The sequence below is a fragment of the Paramormyrops kingsleyae genome, chromosome 17, assembly GCF_048594095.1.
Source record: "Paramormyrops kingsleyae isolate MSU_618 chromosome 17, PKINGS_0.4, whole genome shotgun sequence".
In the NCBI taxonomy this organism is placed as follows: Eukaryota; Metazoa; Chordata; class Actinopteri; order Osteoglossiformes; family Mormyridae; genus Paramormyrops; species Paramormyrops kingsleyae.
Genome location: NC_132813.1, coordinates 12,282,772 through 12,297,932, shown reverse-complemented (window position 1 = coordinate 12,297,932; position 15,161 = coordinate 12,282,772). Strand labels below are relative to the sequence as shown.

Genomic DNA, 15,161 nt, shown 5'->3' with positions numbered 1-15,161 from the left:
CTCCGAGGGACATTTCTGTACCAATGATGGTACATTAATGCTGTTTGTCCCTTTGGGATGTTCCTCAGAGTCCATTTCTGTACCTGAAAGGATACAATTACAAAGGTACAGCCCCAGTGACAAGCAAAGTTACACATTTTAACCCTTTTTTCTGAGAGTATAAACAATCAAATATATATCTGGAAAAGCTAAACAATCATTTTGTTTCATTTTGATTTGTTGGATTTTCCTCTTTTATCAAACAAGAATAGTTTTAAAAGCGTTTTGTGGCTGAATTTCAAAATTGATTTTACCGACAAATTCGGATCCTGGCGTCCTGTTGCTGTCCTTCCATTGGCTGTAAGGTGTACGGCATATGGAAAAACTATACAGCAAACTGTAGGACGTGCATCATAAAAGTGAAATGCTGTTAATTTTTAGGCTCCAGTAGGGCTACTATAAGTAAAATTAAGACCCCGAGAGGTTTCCAAAGTTTCTTAAGAAAATTCCTTTGTTGTTAATTTTGTATATCCTTAACAAAGAATTCAGTGCTTTTTAGGGTCTGCACTGTTATTCCATTCATACATGCTCTGCGATATATATTTTTGAATAATATATTTGTATTCGTTTATACTTTTAATGCAAATTGAACGTTTTTTTGGGAAAAAAAATTGGGCTATGCAGACGTTTACTCCTTTCTCAACTTTCTAGATGGGATGGCCGTAAAAGTAACATATTTACAGCCCTCCCCCTCCGAAAAAGTACAGCTAATAAAATATTGTGCTCTTAATATTTAACCTGTCTTAATTTAGGCTTTCGTGTATTTATGCATTTCGTGATAATTATGGAGCCTGAAAATGAACAGTTTTCGCAACACCGCCAGGTGGCAGCGCCAAATAGATTGTAAAAATAAGCTTTCTGAGTGGACGTGATTGCTGAAGGTCTGTTTTTCCTTTATGCCAGCTCTTGAGTTGTCATACCGCGCTGCAGTATCGGGACAGAGCCTTGGAAAACATCGCTGGTAGTCGGAAAATACGACGGCCGTAGCCGAAGGAGAAAAACGTGCAGGACACCTACCAGATATTTATTGCGTGTTGCTTGGAAAGACTTGCCGAAGAGAAGAGCAAAACATGAATAGCTTCTGGATACACATCATTTGGATCGTGGGATTCGCTTTGCTCTTTGGATTTCAAGGTAAAGCCAACATTTCGAGGTTTAAAAAAAAAAAGAAAAAATTCTGCATAGATGCTACAGCCGTCTGCTCGCGTGTCAGCTGGACCACTTCCGTTCTTTTTTAGTTAATTTTAAAATGAATGGTGATCAATGCGCAGTATTCTTTTCAGGTTGCTAGTAAAGCTGCCATTGCTGCAGTCTTTAATAGATGCATGCCTGCGGCATACTAATATCATAATCCTTTTTTTCAAAGCCTGCACGTTTTGTAGGCACAAAAACAAACATATTATAATTCCTTATATTTTAGCTAACATATAACAACGTATCGTTCATCGTTTAATTTTACTTGAAATTTAAATAAAAAGGCTAAAATTGAGCAGATTATTTATGCAAACAATATGGGTAATTGTTTTAAATGAAATTGAAGCATTAATTCTTTTCCTTATCTTTAGTGGAACTTGTTTATGCCTCATTGTAGTTCATTGTTATGTCTTGCAAGCTAATTACGTATGGCTGTGGAGATAGTTTATTATGCGAAGCAAAATGTACGCTTGGCTTAAGACACGATTGATTTAATTTTTGCAAACGCTTGAGACATATTGCCCATAAGACAGTTTGATGAGTGACAGTTATTGCTCAACAAATTACATTTACCATCACCTCTACCTTAAATGCAAAATTGGGCAGGATTTTTCCCCATAAATGACATTTTCAATCGGACGAACAGTTTCACCTGCTTTAACTTTAAAATGACAGGGCAAAAAAGAAGGTTACTGCCTTAAGTTTTGTGTATAATAACTATATATATCTAAGGACGATTGACGTCACCTTAGTGGTACTACACAGGGGCGACTACTGCACTGAGAAGAGGTATTCCTTAACACCCTCACCCTTTTATCAACGTGTAAACCCAGATTCTCTCACTGGAAATGTACATACATTGTTTATTTAAAAATATTTGTACACCGAAAATATGTGACAGCACACATCATAAAACATTCATTATATGGGTTTAGAGTTAGGGTTAGGGTTAGGGTTGGAAAAGTAAGATTTATCATCATGTTTTATGCAAAGAGTGTTTATAATTTAACTGCTGATACATTATTGCAATATGGTCCTTTATTGAGAAATATTTTACTTTTTTCCTTTCCATAGGAAGAAATTATGATTTTTCTACCACAGATATTCAGATAGTGATTCAATGCTTATATTTTTCAGATTTCACGTATTAATGTTTTTATCAGTCAGACAAAAAACATTTATAATTAAATAAAGAGAGATAGTAGGCGTCATATATATTTCTGTATTTTTTTTTCTTTAAGGAAAAAAAGCTTTTAAGAATTTTTCCCGTTTGAAATACTGCTTGGCGTTAATATAACCGGCATGAGATCATTTTTTAGTCGTATTAGTTTGCTCTACACGGTGTAGGAAACCTGTGTCATGATTTAATGCAAGTGTTAGTAATCCGTTTCCTACATCGCCACGGTTTTGTAGAGATTAATAGATTTGATTGGGTGAACACCAAAGTCCAAACGACCTAAATGAAGTCATTTCTGATGTTACCTCCTGAAGTGGCCCGCAAAGGGGGTGTGGAACTTGTCCGCCACCTGGTGAAAGTCAGATGGCCCTCGTGATTTCAGTAACACGCTTGTCCTTTGAAGCTGAGTTGATGATCTTGGTATCAAGGAGCCATTCATTTTAGAGTGCTGTGTCTTTGCCATGTGAAATGGTTGTAGCTCAAACGGCACCTGTGACATATCTCCAGGCCATGCAATACTGAGGTAACCAATCACCCTCTGTAGGTCTCCATCTTAGACATGCTTTACTGGTGCATTAAAAAGTAGAACAAGCTGTTTGTGGCCAGAACACTGTTTTATTTAACATTTTTTTTTTTCTGTGTGGTGGTAAGAAACCCCCCCCCGTCCCCCGATTTACTGCTAAAATCTGCTTTGCTCTGATGACTTCTGAAATTTATGTTGGGGCTCATGTTTGTGGTTGTAACAGGTTAGCAAATGCATTCAGCGATGTAATTGTGTCTATACTAACATCAATTGTTAAATTGCCCAGTGGTATGATTAATTAGCAGCTTGATGTGCCATTTATCGGCATCCACTGCTTCGCGAGATACACAACCCTAAAAGCGAAACTCTGTGCTGTGTGTGATTCCCCCGAGTACTCCGCTTTCTTCCTGCAGTCTAAATTCACTTAAGCTAATTGGTGTCTCGTCGCCCGTCGTGTGCGATTGCGTGTGCTCCCTGAATTGGGTTGACATCCTGGCCAGAGCGTACCCCGCCTTATGCTGCGTGGGGCTGACTTCTGGCCCGGTACCACCTGGGCCCAAACCTGGACAGGCAGTTCGAAGGTGGATAGATTCGATTTTGCAGTTCAACAGGAGTCTTCAGGGAAAAGACTGGTCGACTGTGGAAAAGTAAAATATATGCTAGTTTTAAAAATGTTGCACGGCTGAATTTCAGAATGGTTACATTTTTTTTAATTAAATTGAAGGTTATAGTTATTGACACAGTTCTCAGAAACCACACATGAAAATACCCAGTTACTTTAGAAATATTCAGTTACTGCAATAAACTTTACTTGAGGGGGCACAAATAATGTAGCAGTACACTTTTACTCAATGAATTAATTAACCAGAAAGTCTGTGTTAGTTACATAATGATCCCATCATTAATCAATTATAACGGTTCATGTATTTTATGCAGTTACTGTCTTTGTTCATGATTTGTATTTGAGTAGTAACTGAGTTACTAAGTTACTTGTGTCCCCTCATGTAAAGTGTTACCTTGCATTATCCTTAATAAGTTAAACATAAACATAGACTGCCATTTACATTTTGCATTTCAAGAATCTCGTAGGTACTGTCGCAGTCATGGTATGACGGGCAGGGAGAAGGATCCAAGTGCAGGAGCAACAGAGTAATTCCATGCAAAGGTCAACCTTACTATGGGAAAATAAAGCTGTGAACACAGAAACAAAAGTATTTTCAAAATGTTCTTTGATGTCTTTATTTCACTGTATGTAACTGCTCTGATCAAATAAAAAAAATCTTTTTAATTTTGCATCATATAGAAGTGATGTACATATATGCAGTAATATCTGATGTATATTATAATTTAAATTTATCCTGTTCTTTTATTTATATGAATAAACATTCATTAGAATGTGAGGAGTTTGGGTTTAAAGGATAGTCTCATTTCATTGGTTGGTTTTTCATAATTACTTTTTGAATTGTTTCATATAAAAACTAACCATGCAAGCGTGTGGTTTCTGTAGTCGGTGGAGGACTGGTTCAGTCACGTCACAATCATAATGTAAAAATGTCGCATCCGTAATGCCAGTTTTTCCTTAATAATTTCCCCCAAAACGACAAGTATCTATACTTTTTGTGTTCATTCAAGTTATTTTCATGTTACAAATATAAGGCTTTTTGCAATTGTCTTTAAAATTCACAGAGTTTGTAGAAAAGATGTAGTGTCGAATAATAGATTCATTCTGAGGATTTGTCTATATTCAACACAAGAGGCTATATGTAAAGATATGCAAATTGACTCATTGATGCTAAGCTTATCCATGCTCTGAGGAATTTTTTTGCCGCTATTAGTCTAAATGTCACATGTGTAAGTATGAGGGGCCAGAATTGCAGTCCACTAAACAGGAAAAGTGTCAAAAACAAAACAAAGGCAAACGACTCTGAATCGTGATTAAAAACAAGAAAAAAGTCAAAGGGTATGTAATATGGGGCAAACTAATGCAAATCACAAGATAAAAGCTTAGAAAACCAGTAAAACAAGCAGCAATCATACATGGAAACTATCACCCCTTGGAAAAATCAGCTACCCTGTCTGCTGAGAGAGACAATAGTTTTTTTTGTATCATTGTTAAATTTAGCTTTCAAAATAGCGTATTTGCGTGATAGGCTGACACTCAAAAAAGCAGTTAAATATGTATGATACATTTACACACAGAAGAAATAACTTGTTGACCATTACATTATAATTGTTCTCGATCAAGTGAGACCAGATTATTTTAATTAAATTTGTTTGATGGAAAATACCTGAAAATAATTTGCTGTTGTTGATTCAGTTAACCATAACTGCTTAAATTGGACGTGATGTGCTACATTTAATTAAACCTTAGCATCTGAACAAATTAATTTTAATTTCAGTTTTACGTAAGAGTGACAAAAATCCTTCCAGCAAGTGTCTGAAACATTATTGCAACAGACCTTAATGATTTCTGAGCTTGTTTCTTCAGTCTAGGTCCACGCACTTGCTGTTTTTCTTCAGGGATTTTGCTGAAAGCCTCAGTCCATCTAGGATGAAGAACACTTTCTGGATTACTTAAAATGTAGATTTGAATTCTGATAGAGGGCTGAAGTCCAAAGCATTATTAAGCCCAAACAGCAGTGCTTTTCACTCTCTCAATCAAGACACTGATATATGCAGTCTCACCCATGGTCCTTCTCGTTTGAGGCATGCTGATGAGACATCTTTATTTCTTTTTCTGCTTTCAGTGTGTCAGTGTCTTTGTTGTCTCGGACAAAAGCACACAAGAAACAATCATCTTATTTATAGACAATATAAGCTTAATTTTAAGGTTGAATAAGTAGAAACCTCATTAAAACTCCATTAAGGTGTACTACATGATTCGATTGTGTTTGATGTTCACTCACCATGTACTCTTTAACAAGCAGTGCCTTAAAGATGCAAACTTTGGGTGTTAGTGCTGTAATTCCACAAGGAAGCACAAAAAAGACTGGTGAATGACGATACACAATTTCGGTACATTGTAAACAAACCCCAAACAGAAATGTTTTAGGCCTAAACGATTAACTTGTGTACAAACCTGAGAAATGGCCATCATGATGTTATTGGAATATTTGTCAAAGGTTGCAGGAACTGTAGTAGGTGAGTTATGGCTTGCAACAAGTCAGCATTGATCAGTTAAACAAAATAAATAACAAATGCATTGAAAATGCACTGGGTATTCAAGATTCATAAAATATTTAGCACTTCCAGTATGAAACGGCAGTTGATACAGCACCAAGCTGGTCACCGTGTGTTAACGTCTTATTTCAACAGCTCCTCCTGAGCCATTTATCTCCTGTATCAAAAGGTTCTTTTCAATCGTTGCTACGTCATTGTTTTTCTTCTCATTTTCTGTCAAAAGCTGAGTTTAAAGCATTGCTGTTTTTAATCAGTAAATAATAATGGAAATCTGAAAAATTTACAAACACAAAACATAAATAAAACGGTGCTAAAACCACAAGCAGAGAACAGGCCATGTTTATTTTGGCTGTTTGATTTTTGTTTTGCAATTTGAGAAACAGAGAGTTGGAAGCAACCCGCAATCTGATCATGTTTGTTATGTGGAAGACTATAAAATGAGAAAATATTATGATTTCAGTTTAACATACAGAGTGTAGATATGAAAAAAGTGGTATTTGTTCTGGGATTGAAAACCCAGCTGTGAATTGTATATTTTACACATATTTATGTTGTCCTCTATAGGCTATGCTGCATGATAGCCTAACATACTACTGCTAACTACAGTCTAATTTAATACTATGCCGAATGTTTTTTCATGGAAAAATTCAGATCTGAAGACGATAAACCACTTCTGGACGTTTCAGGAATCAGAGAAATCCTACAGACTTTACCTGACTTACATCATCAGCTGCAGTGTAAAGTCCCTGGTGAACAAACTGTATGAGTGTTTAATCAGCAGCCACCGGGAGCACAACTACTGTAGCCTCATGCTGCGGTTGAAACACTCTCCATTTTCACAACGGCACTAGATTGTTTTCATATCATACGGGCTGATAGAAAAATGAGTTAAAGTTGTAAGATGAAAAGAGGACTCGCTATTTCTGTCAGCAGTAATCTGGTACGCATCACTGTAAAACCTCCGGTATATAATCAAAATATTGAGGTTCTAGCTGAGGAATTGCAGCCGTATTGCCTTAACGAGCTTTCACAGGTCGTTGTTCTTGGTGTGAATGCCCCCATGTCTTGGTTGCAACTAAGATGATCCACTCCATTGTTACCGAGTTGCAGACGTATAAGCCCGGCACCTTTAAGCTCAGTCAGAATATCTCGACGGAAGTGTAAGGCAAAATGAAGAAAATGGCTGTATCCTTACAGATCGTCAGATAATGGACGAGGCCAATGAGTTAAACCTGTTTTCCAGCAGATTCACCACCTATTACCAGTCCAGCTCTTGCTCCCCGCCCTCCAGCTCCACATCACTCATCCTTATCTCCATCCTGGTACATTTTCCTGTCTCCATGCCGGAGAACAGTGTTTCACGACTCAGTCCTTGGGGATCCCCAGACAGCCCATGGTTTTGCTCCCTCCCCGCTCCTTTGCCAGAGAGTCTACATTATAGGACAGGCAGGGAACAAAAACCTGGACTGTCTATGGCTCCCCGAGGATCGGTTTGAGAAGCGCTGCCACAGAGTACAACATCCCTCACCAAAGGCTGCTCATCATTGTGCATTAAGTAACAGTAACACTGGAGAAACTCCACAAAAGGTAAGTCAGTAGGTCCGGACGGGGATACGCCAAAGGCGCTGAAAGCATTGCTCCAACTGGCTTTGTGGAATATTTCAGTGCAGCTTCTCGAGCTTGCAGACGGTGCCCTAGCTGTGAAAATGCTATGGATCTGGTAGCTTTGACATCATATACTGTGGACACACTGGAAAGGCTGTTACAGGCAGTCCCCATGTTAAGAATGCCCGACTTACAAACTTGTTCTTATGAACGGACTGCCATAAAGCCTATCATGTTAAAAGTGATAATAATGAATGCATGCAGTACTTTAAGTATTTGTGAAAACATTGTGAAGCTTGAGGTACAGTACAGTACCATTTATTGTTACTGCTTTTATTATTACTGTATTATAATAATAATTACATGCTGTATTATTTTTCTGAATTGACTACATATTCAACTTAAAGACAGACTTAGGGAAGGGATCTCATTTGTCTCCTGGGGACTACCTGTACTTAAACAGTTTAGACCTTTAGTCAGTCACCACCAGAACCCTAACAATTTGCTGACCAAACTCCTATAGCGATTGATGATGTACCGATGTACATGGTCCAAAGAGCCTGCTCCATCTTAGACAGTGGGCAGTACGGTCAGGATTGAGTTCTGAAACTTCTTCAGTGCTTTCCAAACCATCTATCCTCTCCAAGTGGGGAACAAGCTGAACACACTGCAGTTTTCTAAATCATTGATTACCTAACAAGAAGGTGACAATTTGCGAGGTTTGAGGACTATTTGTCATGGTGAGCAGAATGGGAGCACCTCAGGGAAGAGTCCTGTCCTCATTTCTGTTCACCATCTTCAGAGCAGTACATCTCTAAGCTGTGACATCAACAAAGATTCTCTTATGATTCTTCCATTGTCAGATGCATACAGGAGGCTTATAGCGAACTTACTTGCAACCTAACATGAGTAAGACAAAGGAGCCGGGGAGCATTTCAGATCAGTTACCATCCTGCTAGAAGATGTCATGCCATCATATAAGTACCCAGGGATCCACTTAAATAACGGACAATACAGATGCTTTATACAAGAAAGGTCAGAGCAAGCAAATCTTTTTCAGAAGGTGAAGGTCTTTCAATGTGAGAAGCAGGCTACAGGGGATATTTCAGCAGCCCATAGCAGAAGTGTAATTTGCTATGCTGTGATCTGCTGGAGGAGCATGACATGGGGTACAACTAAATACATCAGTTTGAGGGGTTAGCTTTGTTGCCTCTTTGATCAGTCTTCTGTTTTTTTTTCACTAATTCATTTTTGTAGGATGACCTGATCTGGACAAGGACTTTGCAGTGTGATTGTTGCTATTATTATAGCTTAGGGAGTCTTTCGCAAGTCATGAACGTGTCCAGTCATGAACGTGTCCAGGCATGAACGTGTCAGGGCAGCTGTTAGCCAGCAGGGGGCCATGCGGAGACCCTAGCAGCAGCAGCTCAAATCACGCCCACAGCTTTTTGAAAATATTAATTTACATTTACATGTATTAATTCACTAGACTTTTTTTTCCCCAAGCAACTTCACAAGCATACGTTTGTCAAGGAGCCATCTTGATATATAATAAAATTGTACATGTACAGAGAGTACAGCAGGGGACTCGGAACACAACCTTGGGGAGTTTCCTGTGTGAGGCTTAACGAAGTGTGGCTGCTCACCCGGACAACCTGCGGTCTGCCTGTCAGAAAGTTTCTGGATTGTCCTAAGAATCTGCCACATATATCTTAAGTTGGACAGCTCAAGGTGACTTTCTGCTTTTTCTCCATACCACCTTTAGGCCTCCTTCACTGCTTTCCGTTGTGTGTATGAGGCAGCCTTATAGTAGGAATCCAGTGCATCCAGTGACCAGGCCTGGGTTATAGGCAGTGGTACACGCATTCAGTGTGTAGTGAATGTTTTTGTCCACCCACAGTTAGAAAAGATTTTGCTCTTAACCTTGAAAATGATCTCTTCCACTCGGTTGACAATATGCCTGATGATCAAAAATGCAGTTATGTTGTCAGTGATGAGCCCGAACATGTCCCAGCCAGCGCCTTCCAGTTGCAGCTCCAGCATGTGATCTCCCTGTTTCATCTTTTGCTCTATGTTGGAAGATGGTGGCATGGTCGGTTTTTCAAAATGGAGGAGGAGTTTTGCTTTGCAACCTTCTTTGAATAACAAGTATCAGTTGTTGGGGTCTTTCTCTTCTTGTCAGACAATCAATGTGTTTGTAGAGGTCTGGCATTCTTTTCAAGCTATAGCCTTAAGGTTGAACAGCAGTAAAGATGACTGAACTGAACCATACGGGGGAGATGGAATGTTAGCGTTTAATTGTTAGCTGCTCCAGGTTAGGCGAGCAGGAATGAGAAAGAGTCATAGGATTCTTGTTGTTTTATTAGATGTTGTTCACGGCAATACGAGTTCCTCCTCCCTTGGATGTACTGGACACACCGGTTCTGTCCAGCTGTGGAATTAGCCATGTCCCAGTCAGACACACAGTGTTTCAATCCCTTATATCCCACTGAAACTCCATCCTTGCCCAAAATTTGGGTTCAACAGCGAGATGCTAGGCAGAGCTGGTCGGTTTCTCAGTCTGTTTCATATCCCAGACTGGAAGATCTTGCTGGGCCGATTTGAATCAGTCATGATATCAGTGAACAGACTGTAATCTTAAGTTTATGAGTGTCTGTCGATTGTGACGAGTGTTTGGTGCAATAAACCTAAACAATGCTGTACATAAAACTAAGTAAAAAAACGATCTGTTTGGAGCAAGTAAGCCTGGTGTCTGGATGTAGCTGTGTCATCTATACTGCAATAGTGCCGATGACAGCCCTGAAGGGACTGCCGCTTCCTGACTGATGTTTTTGTATACTTTCCCACTTTTTCTTTTAAAAAACCTTGTGCCTCAAGGAGTATTTGCCTGCACCCTTGTCTTGCGTGCCTTCTTGGCTGCCACAGTTCTTGAATTGTTTTAAATAATATTGATTTTTCCACTTTCTGGTTGACTGGAGGGAATGGCACAGTGGATTAATGGGTCGCACTGTTGCCCGACACCTTTAGGGTTGAGTCTTTGATTTTTGGCTCCACTGTGTGTAGAGCCTGTTTTCTTTCACTGCTTGATCATGACCCTCACTATGGGCCAGGATACACTAAAGGCCTTAAAAATCTTTTGAATCGTAAGGCCCCAAAGAGTTTTTGTTAGCTCCTTGTTATCTGTGGTTGTGTACAAAAAAAAAGGCTTCAGGGAAATCCTACAGGAACTATTGATTTTTATGATTCTTGAAATCTGTTATTTGATGTAATCAGTGCCATTTCAGTTCAGGTGCAGGCGGAAAAGTTGTGCATAATTTAGAAAATTACGAGTTAAATATGAGCACATGCAGGAACAACTGCCTTTAGGTGTGTAAAGTTACCCAGAAAAGTTTTTTTTTTTAGTTTTCCATTCTTAATTTTATTGCAAGAATTTTTTACTATGATTTGCTGTGTTTTGTTTTTTGTTGCCACATTGAAATGAAAGTGAAAAAGTCATAAAAAGTATGTTTTTTATTTCAAGCTTCAGGGCAACAAAGAAGACATATTGACAGTGTATAGTGTATGGAGTTGCTGGCACAATGGCTGAATGTGCAGCACTGTGTCTCACACCTCTAATGTTCTGATTCTCATTGCCACCTGCAGTTCTCGCTCTGGAGTTTGTATGATCCCCGATGTACCTCTGCGTTTCTCCTAGGTACTTCAATTTCCTTGCATAGTCTGAGCCACCCTATTCCATATTTTTGGCATAATTTGATCAACACAATGATTGATTTTTCTTCAGCTGCAGTCTCAATGGATTGTTCTTATTTGTGTCAGTGATTTTTGGGCTAATTTGACCATTAGAGAATGCTATTCCATTTTTTAACACATAAAATATTTTACTTATAGAGGTTATAAATGTCTTTTGTCTATCTCTGCTTGATCTGTGTTCCATCAGTCATTATTTGCCCATCAATGTTTTTCAGTATGTCTGCTTGAGGTCAGAACGTTCATTTTTTATTTCACAGTGCTTGCTTCCTTTCTGGAATTTGTGATTCAGTTTCTGAAAAATCTATCTTTTTCTTTTCTGAAAATTACACCTCACCTTTTTGAGCACACTTGGATTTCATTTGCCCTTTCATTTTGATCAATCTTTTTATTTCTCTTGGGTGATTTCTCAGAATTTTGTGTACCTTTCCTCTTGTTCTCTACCAAATAATTTAGGCCTAATATATCAAATTGGTTTCAATACATTTCTTGGAAGCTGTATAGCCTTGTTGTCATTTTAAAATCTGATCCTTATTCTCTAGTTGTTGGTCATGTCCTAATTTAAGGGTGTTTTGGTTAATTGAAGAGAGTATTGGCAATAAAGAAGTTTATGGGATTCACAGAAGCTGATTAATTGCTCTGCAGTTTTGTTTTGGTTTTATACTTGCCAACTGTTTTACGGTCTATTGCAGTTCTGAGTTTGGCATTATAGTCAATACTGTCTTTCCTGTTGTCACCAATGTGATTATCTGCTGTTGACACAGTCCTGAATTGTTTCCACCCAATATAAGATGGTAGGTTTCATCTGGCTAAAATGATAAATCCTTTTATTTGTTGTTTGCAAGGGTGATTGACCCTGATAGGAGCTCAATACTCCATAGCACAGCTAGCCCTGAGCATTTGGCGTAGTTAATCGGTAATAGCAGTGGAGTACAGTTGTGGAAATTTTGGCCAATACCGATATACAGATACTGAGAACCTCTAAGCCACTTGCCAACTGCGAGAGAGGGGGCTTTGGGGGGGTTGCCGGTAGTGAAACTTGCCAAGATAACCAGCACAGATTAGCGGAATGACATTACATCGTTTTTTTTTTCGGTGGAAAATGAAAGTTTGATCTGTGGTCCAGATTTAATGATGGATTAAAAACATATCTCGGGCTGTACCAAATCTCGTGGACCAGTACAAAATCTCATACATAATCTCGTGGGTCAGTACTTTGAGACCTCTTCTAAGTGGTGAATGAGCCGACGAAATCTCTCTTCCCCCACTATGGAAAATTGCTTGTTATCCAATTCAGTCATCTCCATTAGTTTAGTTGTTATGCTCCTGTGCTGCTAACTGTGAATATTGATACGGTTTAAATATTGGCTGGCAACATCTGCAAAGGTTCACACGTCAGACGGATGGCGAAATCTTTGATTTTTAACTGATTTCAGATGATACCAGTATCGTGCAAGTATATATACAAGTACAATTTAAGCAACTCTATGTTCTTTTAAAGACATTCACGTTTGTGCGCCCCAGAGACTAAGAGACTCTCCAGACTTAATTATTGAACACACCAATTATATTCAGTAAGCATGTTACTGTTCCTAAACCAATCATGTCTGTAATCCATCACAATATTGTCAGCCAATGGAAACAATGTTTGGTTTTAGAGGGACTTTCTGTAGTTCGTGTCCATGTGCTTTATCACTGTCAAAGTTCAGGAATGTGCGTCTACTGAAACGGCACAAGAGCACCTAGTGAAAATATTCTATTGTAAATGCCTATGAGATATTGCCACATTAGGCTTATACAAAATGTTTTCACTATAAAGAAGTGTTGCACCTGCAATAAAATGGTCAAGTTTAGCGAATAATCTGCATAGTGCTTCTTTTTTTGTAGGAAGAAAATATAGCTGTCCTTTGGAGAATTGTCTTCTGCTCAGGTGATACGTAAGAACTTAGCAGATGCAAATGCAGTTTCCATTGGCAGGGAGGGATTTTCAGCATTTTTTTTTTACACTGGGTTCCAGGTTAACTGGCAAATCTTGAGCCTCACTCCTCCACTCTATAAACAAACAAACAAACAAACAAACAAACAAACAAATAAATAAAAATCCAGATGTAAATGAGGATAAAACTCATATCTGGCCATGAAGATCTGCAGACAGCCTCTCTATTCACTGCGATAGTCGTGGATGGAGGTAGTCATGTAATTTTCTGGCTGTGGACTTCCTCTGTATTTATTCTTTAGATAGGCAGGTGTGGAGGATCCGCTCTCACAGAGGTAGGTGGTGGCAAGAGGTGAAACATTTCGCAGCCTTTGAAGCCAGCAGTGGAAATTCTGATTGACATACTGTCCGAAACTGGACTAGGGGCTCTGATTGAAAGCTGTGTTTTTGAACTGAGTCTGGTGATAATCCAATGAACTGATCCCCCTCTATGGAGTTTAAGCTTTAGCCATCTCCTGCATTATCACTGAAAGGAACTAGAATGCATTTGTCATCATAGTGCAAGTGCTCAGACTGAAAAATACCTCTCACGCTGATGTAACACGGCTTCCAGGTGGCTGCAAATCAGCTTTTGTCAGCACTGTCCTTATACTCTTCCACGGAGGGGAACGTAGGAAAGTTTTCAACACCCACTCGTGCTCCCTACCTTTTAACTTCCCTCATAAATCTAGTTTATTATACAGTTGGATGACATTGGAAACTTGCCCTTGCATTGCCATCTTTAACTTGTTCAATTCAACAAAAATATCTGTAAAATAGGCCAGCTTAGATAACCACTCCATGCCACTAAACACAGTACCAAGGTAAATAGGGTCTTGCTCAACCAGAGGGTCTTAAATAAATGATCGTGACTGAAATACACCTGCTCTACAAGAAAATCACCTATCTGCTCGGATTTTAATTTCAGTTAAGATCATTGGAAGCCAAAATCATATGAGAATGAAAAGATTGAGATAAAACTGTCATTGTGCCTCACTTTAATTTGCAATGATGCTCCCATTTTGTCTTGTGTTATAAGGAGTTTAAGGAAATCCACTGTTAAAAAGACAAATTTTTTTAAAGTTCAGTGAATGCATGACATTTCCAATTTCAGTGAGTAATTGTATTAAATAACTGTGTAATCTCAATATTGTCCAAAATAATCTTGAGTATGTGTTTTTGCCATAATCTATCAGCCCTTCTTCTGGGTGGTAAAGAAACACAATATGCTTGTTTCTTTGTCTCTCACAAAGCAATGAAAAGAGTCATGTGTATACCACAACCTTTGAAAAATCATGAAGTGCTTTGAAGATCTCTGCTCCATTAGTTCTTTGCATGAAAGACATTCCTCGCACGCTGCCCTGTTCTCGGTATAACAAACAAATACAGTCTTACACTGAGTTACGCCTGATCAAGTCACGTCTGAACACATTTACATCCAAGGTCCATAGCAAATAATACACACTGATTGAGCAACGCCAGAAAGTGTACACAGTAGGACTTTAGTGTGTGTATCACTTAGTGTGACAGGTTCAGGAGAATGGGCAGCACTGTCAGCCATAGAATGTCCATATCTAACTTGTAATACAGTATGCATACAGTAATGTATTTGTGATGGACAACTATAATATCGAGATACACCCAGATTGACTTATGTCCGGTGGTCCCGGTCCCAAATGCAAACTCAAATCAGTGCAAGGCTGCACTGGTATTTCAGCCTC

General features: G+C 38.8%; 1 protein-coding gene across 1 annotated transcript in view; it reads left to right on the top strand.

Moving 5' to 3' along the window:
* Positions 1-887: 887 nt before the first annotated feature.
* Positions 888-15,161, top strand: part of lsamp (limbic system associated membrane protein) — a 299,410-nt gene continuing 285,136 nt past the window's right edge. The window contains exon 1 of the mRNA XM_072701351.1: positions 888-1,173. Coding sequence (XP_072557452.1) covers positions 1,110-1,173 — 64 coding nt within the window. The 5' untranslated portion in view covers positions 888-1,109. The remainder of the gene's footprint in view (positions 1,174-15,161) is intronic.